At 37.9% G+C, this 17,650-nt stretch overlaps 1 protein-coding gene across 1 annotated transcript; it reads right to left on the reverse strand.

Annotated features, from left to right (window-relative positions):
- Nucleotides 1-10,728: 10,728 nt before the first annotated feature.
- LOC127136549 (uncharacterized mitochondrial protein AtMg00810-like) lies at nt 10,729-11,379 on the reverse strand. Its single transcript, XM_051063094.1, has one exon. The coding sequence runs from the start codon at nt 11,377-11,379 to the stop codon at nt 10,729-10,731; it is 651 nt and encodes a 216-aa protein (XP_050919051.1).
- Nucleotides 11,380-17,650: the final 6,271 nt, after the last annotated feature.

Genomic DNA, 17,650 nt, shown 5'->3' on the forward strand with positions numbered 1-17,650 from the left:
GTTTCGCCTACGCGAGGTGCATGATCTATATATTAGTAAGGTGCGATGGGATAATTGTAATATCCAACTGTTAAAACAATGGGCCAAACTTAACTAAACAAATTATGAGAATATTATATATGTTTGCTTTCCAAGTTTTAGCACTCATCAAGACTGGTATCGAATAATGTAGGTTTCGCCTACGCGAGGTGCATGTTTTGTATTAGTTAAGGTGCGATGGGATAATTGTAATATCCAACTGCTAAAACGATGAGTCAAACTTGATTATAATTTTCTTATATATGTTTAGAAGCAAGAGTTGGGAATAATCCATATGATGGATTGGAATAAGGAGTTATTCACCCAATTGAAATTTTCGAGAGTTGTATGAGATACAATTGGAAGGAGTTCCTACCTAAATAACCTAGTTTTGTGTAATCCGCCTACGCGGACTTAGAACGAAGTGAAATATGGATCTCGACCCACTAGAAAATCTTCCAACGGGATTTTCCGAATCAGATGATGAGGGTCATTTGTTTTGAGTAAAATAGTGGGAGCATGTTTAATTAAAGGCCTAATTGAATATGTCAATGATACTTATATTTTCATCAATCCTTATGTAGATTACTATGACAGCAAACACCTCTAACAACATCCTGCGATCAATCCTTGATAAGGAAAAATTGTTTGGGACAAATTTTTTGGATTGGCACTGAAACTTGAGGATTGTCCTCAAACATGATAAAAAAGCTGTATGTCTTGGAGAAACCTGTTCCTGAAGAGGAACCTCCTAGTTCTGCACCTAAGGCAGAAAGAGATGCTTATAAGAAGCATGTCGATGATGCCAATGAAACTGCTTGTCTCATGCTGGCTACCATGAACTCAGAATTGCAAAAGCAACATGAGAACATGTCAGCGTTCGATATGATCGAACACCTGAAGTTGCTCTATCAAGAGCAAGCAAGGCATGAGAGGTTTGAAGTTTCAAAAGCCCTTTTTCAAAGCAAGTTAGCTGAGGGAGCCCCTGTAGGTCCCCATGTACTCAAGATGATTGGGTATGTGGAAAACCTTGAGAGATTGGGTTTTCCCCTCGAAAAGGAACTTGCAACTGATTTGATCTTGCAATCGTTGCCAGATAGTTTCAGTCAATTTGTCCTAAATTTCAATATGATTGATATGGACAAATCTCTTCCTGAACTGCTCGCCATGTTAAGAACTGTCGAGCAGAATCTGAAGTCAAAAGGGAAGTCCATTCTGATGATCGGAAATGGAAAGAGACAGAACAAAAGGCCCACTAAGCAGAGTGATAAGGGGAAGGGCAAGGAAGTTGCCAATCCCAGACCCACTGCTGCTTTGAAGCCTAGTGGAGGCATAACAAAAGAAGGCACATGCTTCCATTGCGGTAAGACCGGACACTGGAAGAGGAACTGCCCAAAGCACCTGGAAGATAAGAAGAATGGAGTAGAGACTTCAACTTCAGGTATTTTTGTTATTAATTTATCTACTTTTGCATCATGGGTATTAGATACTGGATGCGGTTCTCACATTTGTACAAACGTGCAGGAACTAAAAAGGAGTAGAGATTTGGCAAAAGGTGAAGTCGACCTACGAGTTGGCTATGGAGCAAAGGTTGCTGCTTTAGCCGTAGGAACTTTTGTATTGACTTTACCTAGTGGTTTAATGATTCAGTTAGAGAACTGTTATTATGTACCTGCAATTAGCAGGAATACTATTTCCATTGCTTGTTTGGACAAGTTTGGTTTTTCATTTATAATAAAGAACAATTGTTGCTCAATTTATTTGAATGATATATTCTATGCTACTGCACAAATGAACAATGGACTATATGTCCTTGATCTTGAAATGCCTATTGATAACATTAATACAAAAGGGTGAAACCTAACGAGTTAAAACCAACTAGTAAGAATATTAAAACTCTTCGATCAGATCGAAGTGGTGAGTATTTAATCCTAGAGTTTGATGACCATCTGAAAGAGTGTGGGATCCTATCCCAACTTACTCCTCCTGGCACATCCCAATGGAAGGGTGTATCTGAGAGAAGAAATCGAACCTTATTGGACATGGTCCGATCCATGATGAGTCACACCAATCTTCCAAACTCCTTTTGAGGACATACACCATTGACATAAGCTTACACACTTAACCGTGTTCCATCCAAAAGGTTGAAAAGACACCATATGAGATATGGAGTGGTAAGAGACCACATATGTCTTACATGAAGATTTGGGGTTGCGAAGTTTATGTGAAACGACAAATTTCAACTAAGCTTGAGCCCAAATCTGACAAATGCTTATTTGTGGGGTATCCTAAAGAAACAAGAGGATATTATTTCTACAATCCTTCTGAGGGCAAAGTGTTTGTCGCTCGAACTTGAGTTTTCCTAGAAAGGGATTTTATTTCCAAAGGAACCAGTGGGAGGAAAGTAGAGCTTGAAGAAATTCAAAAATCACAAAGCATCGATACACCTATGGAGGAATTAGAGCAGGAAACACAAGTAGTTGTGTAAGAGCAACCTGCTCAAGTAGAACAAGACCAGCGTAGGTCAGGCAGGATACGTCACCTACCTGAGATATATGGATATCTTATCAAGGTGATGTATTACTCATGGATCAAGATGAGCATGTAACCTACTCATGGAATCTTCGCCTTGATGAAACAGTAAAACTGTATGGATTCATCAAGAACGAAGATGAGCCTTGTGTCTACAAGAAGGTTAGTGGGAGCATGATCGTATTCCTGGTATTATATGTAGATGACATATTACTCATTGGAATCGATATCCCTACCCTGCAACAAGTAAAGTCTTGGTTGGGGAAATGCTTTTCTATGAAGGATCTGGGTGAAGCAGCCTATCAGAATCTATAGAGATAGATCATGAAATGCTTGGCCTAAGTCAGAGTACATAAACAAAGTGCTGAGACGCTTTAATATGAATGATTCCAATCTGGTTATGTGTTTTGCTTAAATGGTGGCACTGTGAGCTTGAAAAGTTCAACGCAAGATGCAGTTGCTGATTCTACAACTGAGGCCGAGTATATTGCTGCCTTAAGTGCGGCAAAGGAAGTTGTTTGGATCAATAAACTTGGCATAGTCCCTAGCATTATGGATCCCATTGGTCTCTATTATGATAACAATGGTGTTATCGCACAAGCTAAGGAGCCTAGATCTCACCAACGATCCAAACACATACTTAGGCGTTGTGTGAAAATATGTAAAGTACCTACACTTGACAATGTTGCTAACCCACTGACAAAGCCTCTTGCGCAGCAGAAGCATGATGGCCATACTAGATCAATGGGCATACGGGGTATGCCTGATTGGCTCTAGTGCTAGTGGGAGATTGTTGGTGTAAGCCCTAGAGGTCAATACTTTTGGTACTTGTATCGAATTATTTATTAATAATAAAAAGACATTTTCTTTCTTATGGTTGATTAATAAAGTCCCTAGAATAGATAGTCCGTTTAATGTATTAAGTGTGACTTAATCATGAGAACACATTAAACATAAGGGCACTGTTCTTAAAGTATCAGTAGTCGAGCTTTAATGTGAAGTGGGATAACATTAAAGCATTAAGACTATTATGTTTGTAGACTGATGATCACATCTCATGGATCATGGATAAAGAGTTATCAAGTCTTAAACATAGGTATGAATATTAGGAGTAATATTTATACCGGATTTACCCGCTATGAGAATACTATATAGAAAGTAATGCAAAGTGTCATAAGTTATTCTCATGGTGATAATAGTGTATACCACTCTTCGACCTGAAACCACTATGGATCCTAGATGTAGAGTCGAGTGCTTTATTGCTGATCCAACGTTGTCTGTAACTAGATAACCATAAAGACAGTTGATGGGTACTCCACGAAGCATGCTGAGGGACATGAGTGTCCTAGATGGAATTTGCCAATCCTGCGTAACAGGATAAATGTCTATGGGCCCAATATTGAACTGGACAAGGGTGACACAGTCTATACCTTGTGTTCAATATAGACATAAGGGCAAAGGGGTAATTATACACATAATTATTATCACAGGAGGTTTTGTCAGATCACATGACATTTTCGTGACTTGGGTAGCAGTGATGTGTTGCTAGATACCGCTCACTGTTTATTATGTTAAATGCGTGATTTAATATAATTGCCAACGTCGCGAAAACCTATAGGGTCACACACAAAGGACGGATTGATGAGAGATAGAGTAACTAAGGAACACCGTAAGGTACGGTGCACTTAAGTGGGAGACGAAATATGGTAAGGTACCAAATACTTAAGTGATTTTGGGCATATTATAAGATATGGGCCAAAATACACTGAAGTGGGCTTTTTAGCTTGAAGCCCACACAAGTGGTTCTATAAATAGAACCCCTTGGGTAGAAGCTAGCTCTCCACTCCAATCCACTCAGACAGAAATTCAAGTAGAGACTTGGAATTTTGTTTCCCTCTTTCTCTCACTCAAAGCCTTCATTCATAACAGCTAGCACTGCGATTGAAGGAATCAGTTCGTGTGGACTGAGTAGAGACGTTGTCATCGTTCAACGTTCGTGATCGCCCCGTGGATTTGCATCCAAGGTTTGAATCGCCACAAGAGGTAACGATTCTATCACTGATCATGCCCATTCGTGAGGATCACTAAATGGATAAATTTTTAAATTCCGCTGCGCCTTGGATGGCAATTCTCCTTCAAGGTACGCACCATGGGTCTGGATAAGGCATAGGGTGTGAACGTTGGCGAAATTTCTTGGGATCCTTTAAAGACAAACAATATAGACAATCATTGGATTGGACTTTTAAAAAATAAATTGTAAAGATACGAAAGAGGCAATGTTCAAGAAAAACTTACGAATGAGGCAATGTTTACCCTAGTGCCTTTGTGTTCTTGGCCCATGGTAAGAAGAGACATGATTGCAATGCAGAATGAAGCTTGGTGGATGAGAAGTTTCGCCGGAGTTCTCTGAATAAAAGTGTTAGTGGTTGATGAAAACTTGCAAGAATGACCTTCTATTTATACCCGTTTTTAAATAGTATGAATATGAAAAAATGTGACACGTGTAAGGCATGCGTGGGAATCTTGCAGGCTAGGTGGATAGGTTGACATGCATTGGTACAGATTAGGTTGCACTTGTATTGTCTAGGGGAAGGCTTGGTGGAACCTGATGATGCAAAGATGTGACACGTGTAAGGCATGCGTGGGAATCTTGCAGGCTAGGTGGATAGGTTGACATGCATTGGTACAGATTAGGTTGCACTTGTCTTGTCTAGGGGAAGGCTTGGTGGAACCTGATGATGCAAAGATGTGACACGTGTAAGGCATGCGTGGGAATCTTGCAGGCTAGGTGCAGGCTAGGTAGGTAGGTTGACATGCATTGGTACAGATTAGATTACACTTGTCTTGTTTAGGGGAAGGCTTGGTGGTAGTGTTGCATGCAAAGATGTGACACATGTAAGGCATGCGCGAGAATCTTGCATACTAGGTGGTGAAGGCATTTGATGGATAGGCATGCGTGGGAATCTTGCAAACTAGGTGGTGAAGACATTTGATGGATAGGCATGCGTGGGAATCTTGCTTTGAATATTATTTTAGTACAACGGTTTTAGAAACTTTAAATTGGTTTTTAATTCAATTTAGTTAATCAGGTTGTTTAAAATAAATAATTAAGCTTAAATAAGATTGAATATTATTTTAAACACATAATGGAAAAAAGAGATAGTTTAGCTTTTGAATAACATTGTATCCTGCTCCTCTGGCTCACAAGTTGTTAAGTAGATGTTTTATTTCATTCACTTGTTATGGCTTCCAATTTTTTTGAAGCGTGATATTCAGTATTGGAAGTTCAGGAAGTTTAACTTTTCGCTATGGAGTTATTCACTTTCAATTTGCACATGAAGACGAAGCTAATGTTGGTGCAAACAAAGCTAAAGCCGAGACAACATATTTGAAAAGGCATGCGTGGGAATCTTGCAGGCTAGGTGCAGTCTAGGTGGGTAGGTTAGCATGCATTGGTACAAAGTAGGTTGCACTTGTCTTGTCTAGGGGAAGGCTTGGTGTTAGTGTTGCATGCAAAGATGCGACACGTGTAAGGCATGCGCGGGAATCTTGCAGACTAGGTGGTGAAGGCATTTGATGGATAGGCATGCGTGAGGAAGGCTTGGTTAATATGTGAGTATAAGTATTCACACAAATTTTCACAAAGGTATTCACAATATCTTCACATATATCTTCATAATATCTTCACATATATCTTCACAATATCTTCACAAAATCTTCGCATATTATGGCATCCTCATCACAATACAAAATCAAAGCTCACGTGAATGGTAATACTTATGAATGTGATATGTCTGGTTTCCTATTTAGAAACACCGATTGCACTCGTTTTTGTCTAAATAGAGGAGTTGACTTCTCTTATCTGAAAAAAAGATTGAGTCCAAACTTAGACAACCCGTGTCCCAAATTTTTTATCAACAACCTTTTTTTTCTGAAAATAACTCAGTCAGGTTTTATAAGTCATTGATTCAAAATGACATGGAGGCACAATGCATGTTTCGTAACCATGAGTATTCTGGTTACGAATATATAGTGTTATACATTGTGTTGGAACAATTTCAACCAACTCAGAATATTCAGTCACAGGTTATTGATCCTGTGGATGATGATGAACAAGATGTTGAACACCACGTTGAAGACGATGTGGTTGATGATGCAGAAAACGTGGTTGATGACTTGGTGAATCGTGATTCCGAAGACGAAGACCAAGTACAAATACCTATAGCGCAACGCTACTCACCGCCTGCGCACTTCACAACCCTTAACTTGGGCGAGGATGAGCCCTCATCAGATATGTTCTACAACCCATATATGAGGTCTGATGAGGAGTTAAAGAAGGGTGACCAATTTCTGACCAAGGAAGAGTGTCTGTTAGCAATAAAAAACTGACACTTGAAAAACTGTGTTGACTACAATGTTAACAAATCAAACCCGGAAAGATACGTTATTTTATGCAAAAATCCGGAGTGTGGGTATAGGTTGATGGCATCGTACAAGAAGAAACATAATGTGTGGGTGATAGGGTCCATTTCTCAAGCTCACACTTGCGTCAACACAAACATGGCATAGGATCATCGCAAACTTAGCCATGATATGATCTGCCATTCCATAATACCTCTTGTTGAGGCTGACCCGTCACTCAAGGTCAAAACTATTATCTCCCATTGTGTTGTTGTTTTCAAATATACACCGTCGTACAGAAAGGCTTGGTTAGCGAAAACCAAGGCAATTGAACTGGTATACGGTAATTGGGAGGAATCATACAAACAACTTCCGCGCTACCTGGCTGCACTAAATTTGTATTCACCTGGGACGGTTTCTATAATGGAGACCTTGCCGGCACAATCCCCTGACGGAACTCGTATAGAAGGTAATGGAATATTCCATAGACTTTTCTGGGCATTCCGTCCCTGCATCATCGGTTTCACATTCTGCAAGCCGCTTATTCAGGTCGATGGAACTTGGTTGTATGGGAAGTACAAAGGATCGTTACTGATGGCTGTCGCACAAGATGGAAATTCTAATATTTTCCCAATAGCCTTTGCATTGGTAGAAGGAGAAACGACTGCTGCTTGGAGTTTCTTCCTTAAGAATCTCCGAACGCACGTGACTCCACAAGCTGGTATCTGTATGATTTCTGACAAGCACGCTTCTATAGACAGTGCATACAATAATCCAGCAAATGGTTGGCATGACCCCCCGTCTACGCATGTCTACTGCATCAGGCATATTGCTCAAAATTTTATGCGGGAGTTCAAAGATAATTTCTTGAAGCAAAATTTGATAAACGCGGGGTATGCATTAAACCAACCTGGATTCCAATACTACCGCCGGGAAATAGTGTTGACAAATTCTGATGCAGGGAGGTGGATCGATAATATTGACAGAGCAAAGTGGACTAGGTCATACGACGATGGGGTGAGGTGGGGCCACATGACAACAAATCTTGTGGAATCAATGAACGGCGTCTTTAAGGGCATACGTAACCTCCCGGTAACCGCTTTGGTGAGTGCGACCTATTTTAGGATGGCTACGTTGTTCGTAACAAGAGGTAAGCGCTGACATGAAATGTTACAGACGAGTCAAGTATATAGTGATGCCTGCATGAAGTTTATGAGGCAGGAATCTGCCAAAGCCAGCAACCATCGGGTTACGAAATTCGACCGCCATGGCCACACTTTTAGTGTCAAGGAAACAATTGACCACAACCAGGGGCTTCCTAGACAAGAGTATAGGGTCCTAATACCAGACTGTTGGTGCGACTGTGGTCAATTTTAGGCCTATCGTATGCCTTGTTCCCAAGTCATTGCAGCGTGTTCACACAGCCACTTCGATGCATTATCGCTAGTGTCTTCCATCTACAAAGTTGCAACATTGCTAAATGTATATGACAATCCCTTTCCGGTGGTAGCATTAGAGGCATATTGGCCAGAGTATGACGGGGAAATTGTTTGGCACAACGAATCGATGCGGCGGAATAAAAGTGGTCGCCCAAATAGCAGGCGCATTAGAACTGAAATGGACGTTGCAGAGAAAATGCAGAGGAAGTGTATCATATGTAGACAACTAGGGCATAATAAGAACAAATGTTCATATCGTGGATCTAGTTCCACAACATAGTTTTCATACTCATAACTATGTGTACCAATACTATTTATCAATAAAGTTTACTTTTCATTCCAAATAGAAGATGACACTGGAACAACAAACACAAACATCTAACATTACAACACTAATTACTAAAATAGGTACTAAAACAAGAACACGTACTAGAACAATAACAAATACAACAACAACAACACAAACAACCATTAATATCTAGGAAATTACAACAGTCAACACTATGTCGTTTGATCCATGCATCATTTGGATGCAATCAATGTCGCTTTCAACTTCAACCCACGAACATACCGTTTCTCCAGTTTCAAATGAGATACTTCTTCTAGGCCTCTGAATCCTTCTGATGACTTCACCAGGTTCGTAATCTCCCTCTAACCAAGACATCAAGGACCTTTTTAGTTGGTCTAACGAACGGATGTTCCAAAATTTCATCTCCATTGGGGGTTTCACAGGCGAGAAAATAACATGCCCATCCCTTTTTAAGATTACTGGTTTAGGATCCGGGCCCCTTGATGATGTTCGCTGCCATGACGACGGTCTGGGGGATGCCATGAACTCAACTTGATAGAGAAAGTGATAGGAAACAGTGGTAAAGAAAATGCAAGGAAATAACACTTTATTTATAGGAAAAGATCTAGGTTGTACACTAATGTACCTAACCCTAATTAGAGTCGCACTTGATTAATTAGTATTAGGGGGAATTAGGGTTTGAATTAGGTCATAACTACCAAACTCTAATTATAACCGATCAATAAACCCTAATTATAATTGATTAATTAACCCTAACATGATTAACCCTAATTCTCCAAAAAAATTATAAATAATATTAATTACTTATAAATTAAATTAATATATATATAAATTAATATATATATATATATATATATATATATATATATATATATATATATATATATTAATATATATTTATATATATATATATTGTGTATTTTACAAATATATACAAAATATTATTTATTTACATGTATATAAATTAAATTTTTTCCAAAAATTTATAAATAATATTAATTACTTATAAATTAAATATATATATATATATATATATATATATATATATATATATATATATATATATATATATATCTTGTAAATAACATTATTTATATATATGTATTAATATAAATTAATACAATTTATAATAAATATAAATTAATAAATTTAAAATAATTTAAAAAAGATTTTAAAAAATATATATTAAAAATTAAAAAAAAAATAAAAAAATTAAAGGGTAGGCGCCACTCCTAGTGGCGACTTGCCCTACCCTTAAGGGTAGGCGCCAACTAGGGTGGCGCCCATGGCAAAAATAGGGCAAAAAATGCCCATTTTTGTAATTTTTTTGAAAATGGGGGGTATTTTTGGATTTTTTTTTAAAAATTTGTATATTTTTAAAAAATTCTCTATTTCTTTCGGTCAAGATTAACATTTATTTTTCAACTTTTTTTTTTCAATCGATTGATATTCACTTGGAGAAGCATATAACTCAATGTGTACTATTTATTCAAAAAAAATAAAGAAAAATATGTTTAAATAATCACGTGGCTTATAAAGTGTTTTGTTTGTACGATAATGGAGATCATGTCCTTTTCATTTATTTGAATAGATATATATATATATATATATATATATATATATATATATATATATATATATATATATATATATATATATATATATATATATATATATCAATGTGTAATATTTGGTCAATTATCTAATTATGATACAACATAATTATAGGAAACTAATTATGACTAATTATAACAAAATATTATATTCTATCACACCCCTACAGTCGAAGCGGGAGGTTCATGGACGCTTAGACTGATCCAAAAATCATCAAAGAGAATGCGAGGAAGTCCTTTGTTGAAGATGTCTGCGATCTGATGTCTTGAGGAACATGAAAGACGCAATCCTGACCACGAGCTACCTTTTTCCGAACAAAATGAATGTCCATCTCAATATGCTTAGTGCGTTGATGCTGCACAGGATTACCAGATAGATAGATGGCACTACATTATCACAATACACCAAAGTGGCCTAAGGAATATGAAAATGGAGTTCCATGAGAAGATTGTGAATCCAACATGATTCAGAGACAACATTGGCAACCCCTTTATATTTGGCTTCAACACTGGAACAGGAGAGAGTTGGTTGCCTTTTGGAAGACCAAGAAATAAGGTCGTCACCTAGAAAAATACAGTACCCATATGTAGAATGTCTGGTGTCAGGACATCCATCCCAATCAGCATCAGTGTAGGAGATAAGCTTTGTAATGGGAGATGGGGATAAGTGTAGTCCAAAATGTAAGGTGCCCTGAATATAGCGCAAAATGCGCTTAAGAGCAAGCATGTGTTCTGTGCGAGGGGCGTGCATGTGAAGACAAACTTGTTGAACAACATATGATATATCAGGTCGAGTGAAAGTGAGATATTGTAGGGGCCCTGCAAGACTCTGATACAAGGAGGGATCCTCATAAGAAGTGTCGGATGAGGTGATGAGTTTCTGCTTGGTGTCAACAGGAGTGGCTGATGGTTTATAGGACGCAATGCCAGCACGTTCAATGATCTCTGATGCATAAGTGCTTTGACTGAGAAATATGCCATCAGGATGACGAGATACTGCAATACCCAAAAAGTAGCTCAAAAGGTCCAAATCCTTCATTGCAAACTCAGATGCTAAGAGTGACATAATTGATTGACGGGGGACCTAAGTAGAGGTGATGAGGATGATGTCGTCTACATACAGCAGAATGTAGGCCATGTCTAAACCTTATCGATATATGAAGAGGGAGTGGTCTGATGTGCTATGGAGAAAGCCAATGATGGTGACATAGTCAGCAAAACGTTGGTACCATGCCCTAGGCGCTTGCTTGAGACCATACAATGACTTCTTCAACCGATATACATAATCTGGATGATGGAGGTCGCGGAAACCCAATGGCTGATGCATGTAAACAGTCTCATGAAGATCACCATGTAAAAAGGCATTCTGGACATCTAGTTGATGAATGAGACAGGATTTGGAGAGAGCAATGGTAAGCACTATTCGAATGGTAACGGGTTTCACCATGGGGCTAAAAGTCTCATCACAATCCACACCTGCAACCTGTGACCTGCCATCACCTACAAGACGAGCCTTATAACGCTCAAAGGAGCCATCATAATTTTTCTTATGCCTAAAAATCCACATACATCGAATAAGATTAGCATCACAAGGACGAGGAACTAAATCACACGTCTTATTTCGAATAAGAGCATCAAATTTAGATTGCATTGTGGATTTCCAATTCGGGTCTGATAAGGCTAGTTTAGGGTTTTTAGGTATGAGAGAGATGGTGTGGTCAGAGTGAGAGATTGATAAGTTAGATATTGTGTGGGGTTTGCCAATGCCTTTCATGCTTCGGGTGGTGATGGTTCGTGTAGGTGGAGGTGGATGCGGTTGAATTGATGGTGGTGATGGAGAGTTTATTGTAATGGGTGTGTTGATCGAAAAGGTAGGAGATGATGATTGTTGGTTTATTGAGGGTAGTGGTTGGTCAGTTGGGATTGTGGGTGTTGGTTGGTTATGTGCAACAGGTGGTGAAATTTGATTTTGCCACTGAGTATAAGGTAGGGGTGAAGGTCATTATCTAGGAATTGATAAGAGAGAGGTGAAGGGGAGTGTATCTTGGTGAAGGGAAATCGAGTTTCATCAAAGATAACATGCCTCAAAATTATTAATTTTCTATTATACAAATCAAAACACTTATAACCTCCATGATTCAGTGGATAACTCAAGAAGACACACGGAGTAAAGCGGGGTTGTAACTTATGAATGGTAGATGACGGGAATAATGGATAACATAGACAACCAAAGACTCTGAGATATGTGTAGATGGGATCATAATGATACATGAGTTGTGTTGGTGACTGATTATGAAGTGTTTTACAGGGAATAATATTTAACATGTAAGTTGCCATGTGGAGAGCATGATGCCAAAACGAGGGGGGAACAGAAGAATGAGCTAGCATAGTGCGTATCATAATATTAATGGTTCTTATTTTGCGTTTCGCTTTCCCATTTTGTGAGGATGTGTGGGGACAAGAGAAACGAAAAACTAGACCATGATCAGTGCAATATTTTTGAAAAAGCTCATTATTATATTCACCGCCATTGTCAGATTGAAATGTTTTGACTTTTTGCAAAAATTGAGTTTGAATGAGTTGAGTAAGTGACTTGAACGTTTCAAACACAAAAAATTTTCTGCTAATAGGAAAAATCCACAAGAAGTTTATAAAATCATCTAAGAATAAGACATAATATTTATGACCAGTAGAACTTAAAATTGGAGACGTCCATAAATCACCATGTAAAATGTCAAAAGGCATCAAAGTCGTAGTTTGAGAATAAAAAAAATGGCAATTTAACCCGTTTGCCTAAAACACAATAGTCACAAGCAACAAAAGAATTAAAAGGTTCACAACATATGAACTTATTTTTGCGAAGGGAATTCAAAACAGACACGTCAGGATGACCAAGACGACTATGCCAAAGACTGGATATGAGATCGGCAAAACTGGGAGGAGTGGTAACTGGATAAAGATCTCCATGACTGTCACATCTGAGAAGGGTGATCCCCGTCTGAAAATCAGAGACAGTAAAACCAAAAGGATAAAAGGAAACAGAAACATTGTTGTTAGTGGTGAGTCGTCTCACAGAAATTAAATTTTTAATAATTTTCGGGGCATACAGGACATGGTTAAGGTTAAAGGGTTGGTGAGATGTGGTTATTTGTGTGTGTTTGGTGTCGTGAATTGGAATTCCATGGACATTGCCTATAATGACTTCATGATTTGAATTACTTACTGGAAAATAAGATGAGAGATTACCTTGTGATGCGACTGTGTGAGATGTTGTGCATGTGTCCATGTACCACTGATTGTCAGGAGTGTGGAGTGACGTGGTGTGCATTGTGGTCTCAATGTCTGTCGGTATCTGAGATGAGGTAGATGTTGCATACACCTGAGGACGCTGTCCTAGAATGCCTGGATGCTTAGGAGGAACGGCGGGGCGTGTCAACTGAGAGGTGGGATATGAACACGATGGCATAGTCCATGGTGGTGGAGTCCAACCCCATGGTTGCCAAGTTGGGTACTGCTGTTGTTGTTGCCAAGGAGGAGCAGACCAAGGTGAGGGAGCGCTGGGAGCTCCAGACTGAGGTGCACTACGGTTACCACGTCCCCCTCTGCGACCCTGGTTGCCATGGGAGTGGGAATGGTTATCGGGGCGGCGGTTGCCACATTGAGAGGTGTCTTTAATAGGTTTCAACTGAGTGGTGTGCATAGTAGCATGAGAGCATGTGTTTGCCATCTTATCCATACTGGCTTTTTCTAAAGTGAGCATGGAACGAGCCTGATAGAATGCCGGAAGAGGTTTGCTTTGGCGAATCAAAGTAGCAACATTGCGGTAAGCTTCTGGGAGACCAGAGATCAGCTGAAGGACCAGGCGATGATTGTTGACAGGAGAGCCGACATTTCTCAACTGATCAAAAAGCATCTTAAGACACTGACAATAAGCTGAGACATTGGGAAAATCCTCCATATGAGTGTTAGAAAACTCTTGTTCAAGAGTGACAGCTCGAGCATTTTGGTTGTCCTGAAAAATATCTTCTAAGCGATTCCATGCTTCCATTGCAGTGGAGTTGGGTTCTAGAATAGTGGTCAGCAAATCAGTAGAAATGGTGGAATAAATCCACGGAAGAATGGTCAGCAAATCGGTAGAAATAGGATTGATACCATGTAAGATAATGGAAATCGTGTCCTTCTCATTGATCTAAAACAAATATATATACATCAATGTGTAACATTTGGTCAACTATCTAATTATGATACAACATAATTATAGGAAACTAATTATGACTAATTATAACAAAATATTCTATTCTATCATTGTTAACAACACTATTCAATTTTTTTTAACAAATGTCCAAAATTATCCATGACAACAACAACAACAAAGAATATTAAAAGGAAAATATTTAAATTTATATTTAAGGTACAACTTAGCAAAATGCATATCAAAATTATTTATTTTGTTGTTCTTGAGTTTTATAAAAACTAAATTTGAAGAAGGATATTTTGAATCAGTGATTCTACGTAGACCGCAAAGGAATTGATGACGGATGTTAATGTCGAGACATTTTTAGTGAGGAGGAAAACAGAGAATAAGGAAATAATAATTATATTATTGAATTGAATAATTGATTAAAATTGAAATATAAGGTGTCTATTTATATACACCTAAGTGACTTAACTATTAAGTAAAATAACAAGTAACAAACTCTAAACCCTAATTAGTTTTGGGCTTGGGCCGCACAACTTAACTTGGATTATATCTAATATCTCAACATACCCCCTTATAATCCAAGTTGTCAAAACACACTAATCATTGTCGATCTGAATTATTCCTAATTTCTTTATCAACATTGGGAACATGTAGATCTTTAATCTTTTAGTGCAAATATCGGTCAATTATGATTCACTTGAGCAATGTCTTACTTCAAGTTCACTTTGACTCACATTCTCCATTAAGAAGTAAAATCCAGTTTCTATGTGCTTACTTCTTCCATGAAAAAATTGATTTTTTACAAGATTTATGGATGACTTGTTGTCGATCTACAGTACCAGAGGTTTCTTCACTTCCAAATTGCTTGACACGCGCCATAGAATTCTGCTATATATTCAGCCTCACATGATGACAATACCTTAACATATTGTTTTCTCGAGCACCATGAGATCGGGGCACAAAATACTTCAAAGAAATATTCAGTAGTGCTTCTTCGATCTTCCTTATCTCCACACCAATCAGCATCTAAATAACAAGTAACCATAACTTTTTTGCTTTCAGAGTCTCGTCAAAATAAAATTACATAGTTTATCGATCCTTTTAAGTATCTCAGGATTCTTCTTGTAGCCTTCATGTGTGACACCTTTCGTTCACTCATACATCTGCTCACTAATCTGACTGAGAAATATATATCAGGTCGACTGTTGTACACATATCTCAGAGATCCGATAATTTGTTTGAACAAAGTTGTATCAACTTTGTATTCCTCTCCATGCTTTTCCAACTTCAAATTTGGTTCGATGGGCAAAGATGCAAGAGTTGAATCATCCATCCTGAATCTCTTGAGTATCTCCTTGACATGCTTTATTTGATGTAACATCATACCTTACTTAGACATTTGAAATTCCATGCCTAGGAAGTATGACAACTTTCCCAGATCCGACATTTCAAATTCCTTCTTCATTATCTCTTTGAACTTTGATAATTTCTTCAAGCTATTTTCAGTTACTAGCAAGTCATCAACATATAAGTAGATGATTTTTATATCTTGTGCCACAACCTGAACATATACACCATACTCATATTTGCATTTGATGAATCCCGATTCGACCAAGTATGAATCGATCTTTTTGTTCCATGCCCTATGTGCCTGCTTGAAACCATAAAGCGCTTTGTGCAACTTGTATACTTTCATTGCTTCCTCCTAAATCACAAACCCAAGAGGTTGCGTGCTTGCTTAGAAAAAAAATAAGATCAAGTGGCTTGTTTCCTCAAAAGCTTAAAAGATTAAATCATTGGTACTCATATGTGGTTTGTTGGCTAAGACCTAAGTTTCGTCGTACTCGCTAACACCCAAAGCATTATAAGAACACAAAACCGTAAAGTAAATATGACCAAAAGTTTCGTATTTCGGTCACCTCTCTAGATATTCTTTTGACTTAAGTCTCATTTTTTATTTTCCTTCCCCTTTGTTTGGACAAACAACTTAAGGAAATTGGAATTATGATAATCATCACATGCACAAGATCGGTCGAGATTTTTTTTTACACCGAATAAACAATTATTTGAACACTTTTATGTGTTTATTTTTGTTGACGTCGGGGTTCAACCACCGTTGGGCTGAATAATTGGGTGATGTTTACCCAACTTAGGGTGTGCAGTTGCCTTTTACCGTATTTTTTCATCTTTTTTGTGTTTACATTTTTCTCTCTCAATCAATCGTACATACATGTGAATAAAAAACATGTCAGACTATCGAAATAAACTACTCGGAAAATACTTCTTAGAATCCAAGTACTATGGTACGGAGTACACACTAAACTTGTAACCTACTCGGGAAACTAAGGGTGTTTATGTAATACCGATTTAATCAATTTTTCATGAGCCCCTAAACTTAGCCAATCATTACTTCAATCCTATATACTTTCTAGATATTTTTCAAAATCAAAATCTTTTTTGAAAAAAAAAATTAACAACTCAATTTTTAGGGGAAATTAACAATGATACACACATTTATTCAAACATATTATCCTAATAACACAAAATAACACACAATAAACAGAAATTAAAAATACAAAAATAAAAATAGAAATAGAGAAATACGCCCCAAACTTAAATCATACATTGACCTGAATGTTCCAATAAAAGTAGGGAGAGGTAAGGAAAAACTCACAAAACCTCGTCGAGGAGGCGGAAAGCGCAACATGAGGTCATGTAGTGACCTCTGAATGCTCCTTCCAAGCTTCTTCTTGATGGGTATCTCCCCCTATAACTTTATTTGATCCTTCAAAATAAAACAAAGGTTAAATAACAAAAACATGGGTTGCCTCCCACATATCGCATTGTTTAACTTCATTTTAGCTCAACGGCCCATGAGTGCAAGCACTCATACTAGTTTCCTAAAAAATGATTCTCCCGCCTTATTCTCAATAATCTTAGGTGTTCATGCCTACTTATCAAGTCATCTCTTGTATCAATTACTCTTCCTTTTCTTCTTTTTATGGAATGTTTCATACTTCTGAACATGTGAGGGTGGTTTTAGTTCTATCCTAAGTATAACATGTTCATGTTTGACTTCAATCCTTTCATCCTCCACCTCAAAGGTCAACACTCCCCTCTTAAAATCAATAATTTC

This window comes from Lathyrus oleraceus, chromosome 4, assembly GCF_024323335.1.
Source record: "Lathyrus oleraceus cultivar Zhongwan6 chromosome 4, CAAS_Psat_ZW6_1.0, whole genome shotgun sequence".
NCBI classification, from domain to species: Eukaryota; Viridiplantae; Streptophyta; class Magnoliopsida; order Fabales; family Fabaceae; genus Lathyrus; species Lathyrus oleraceus.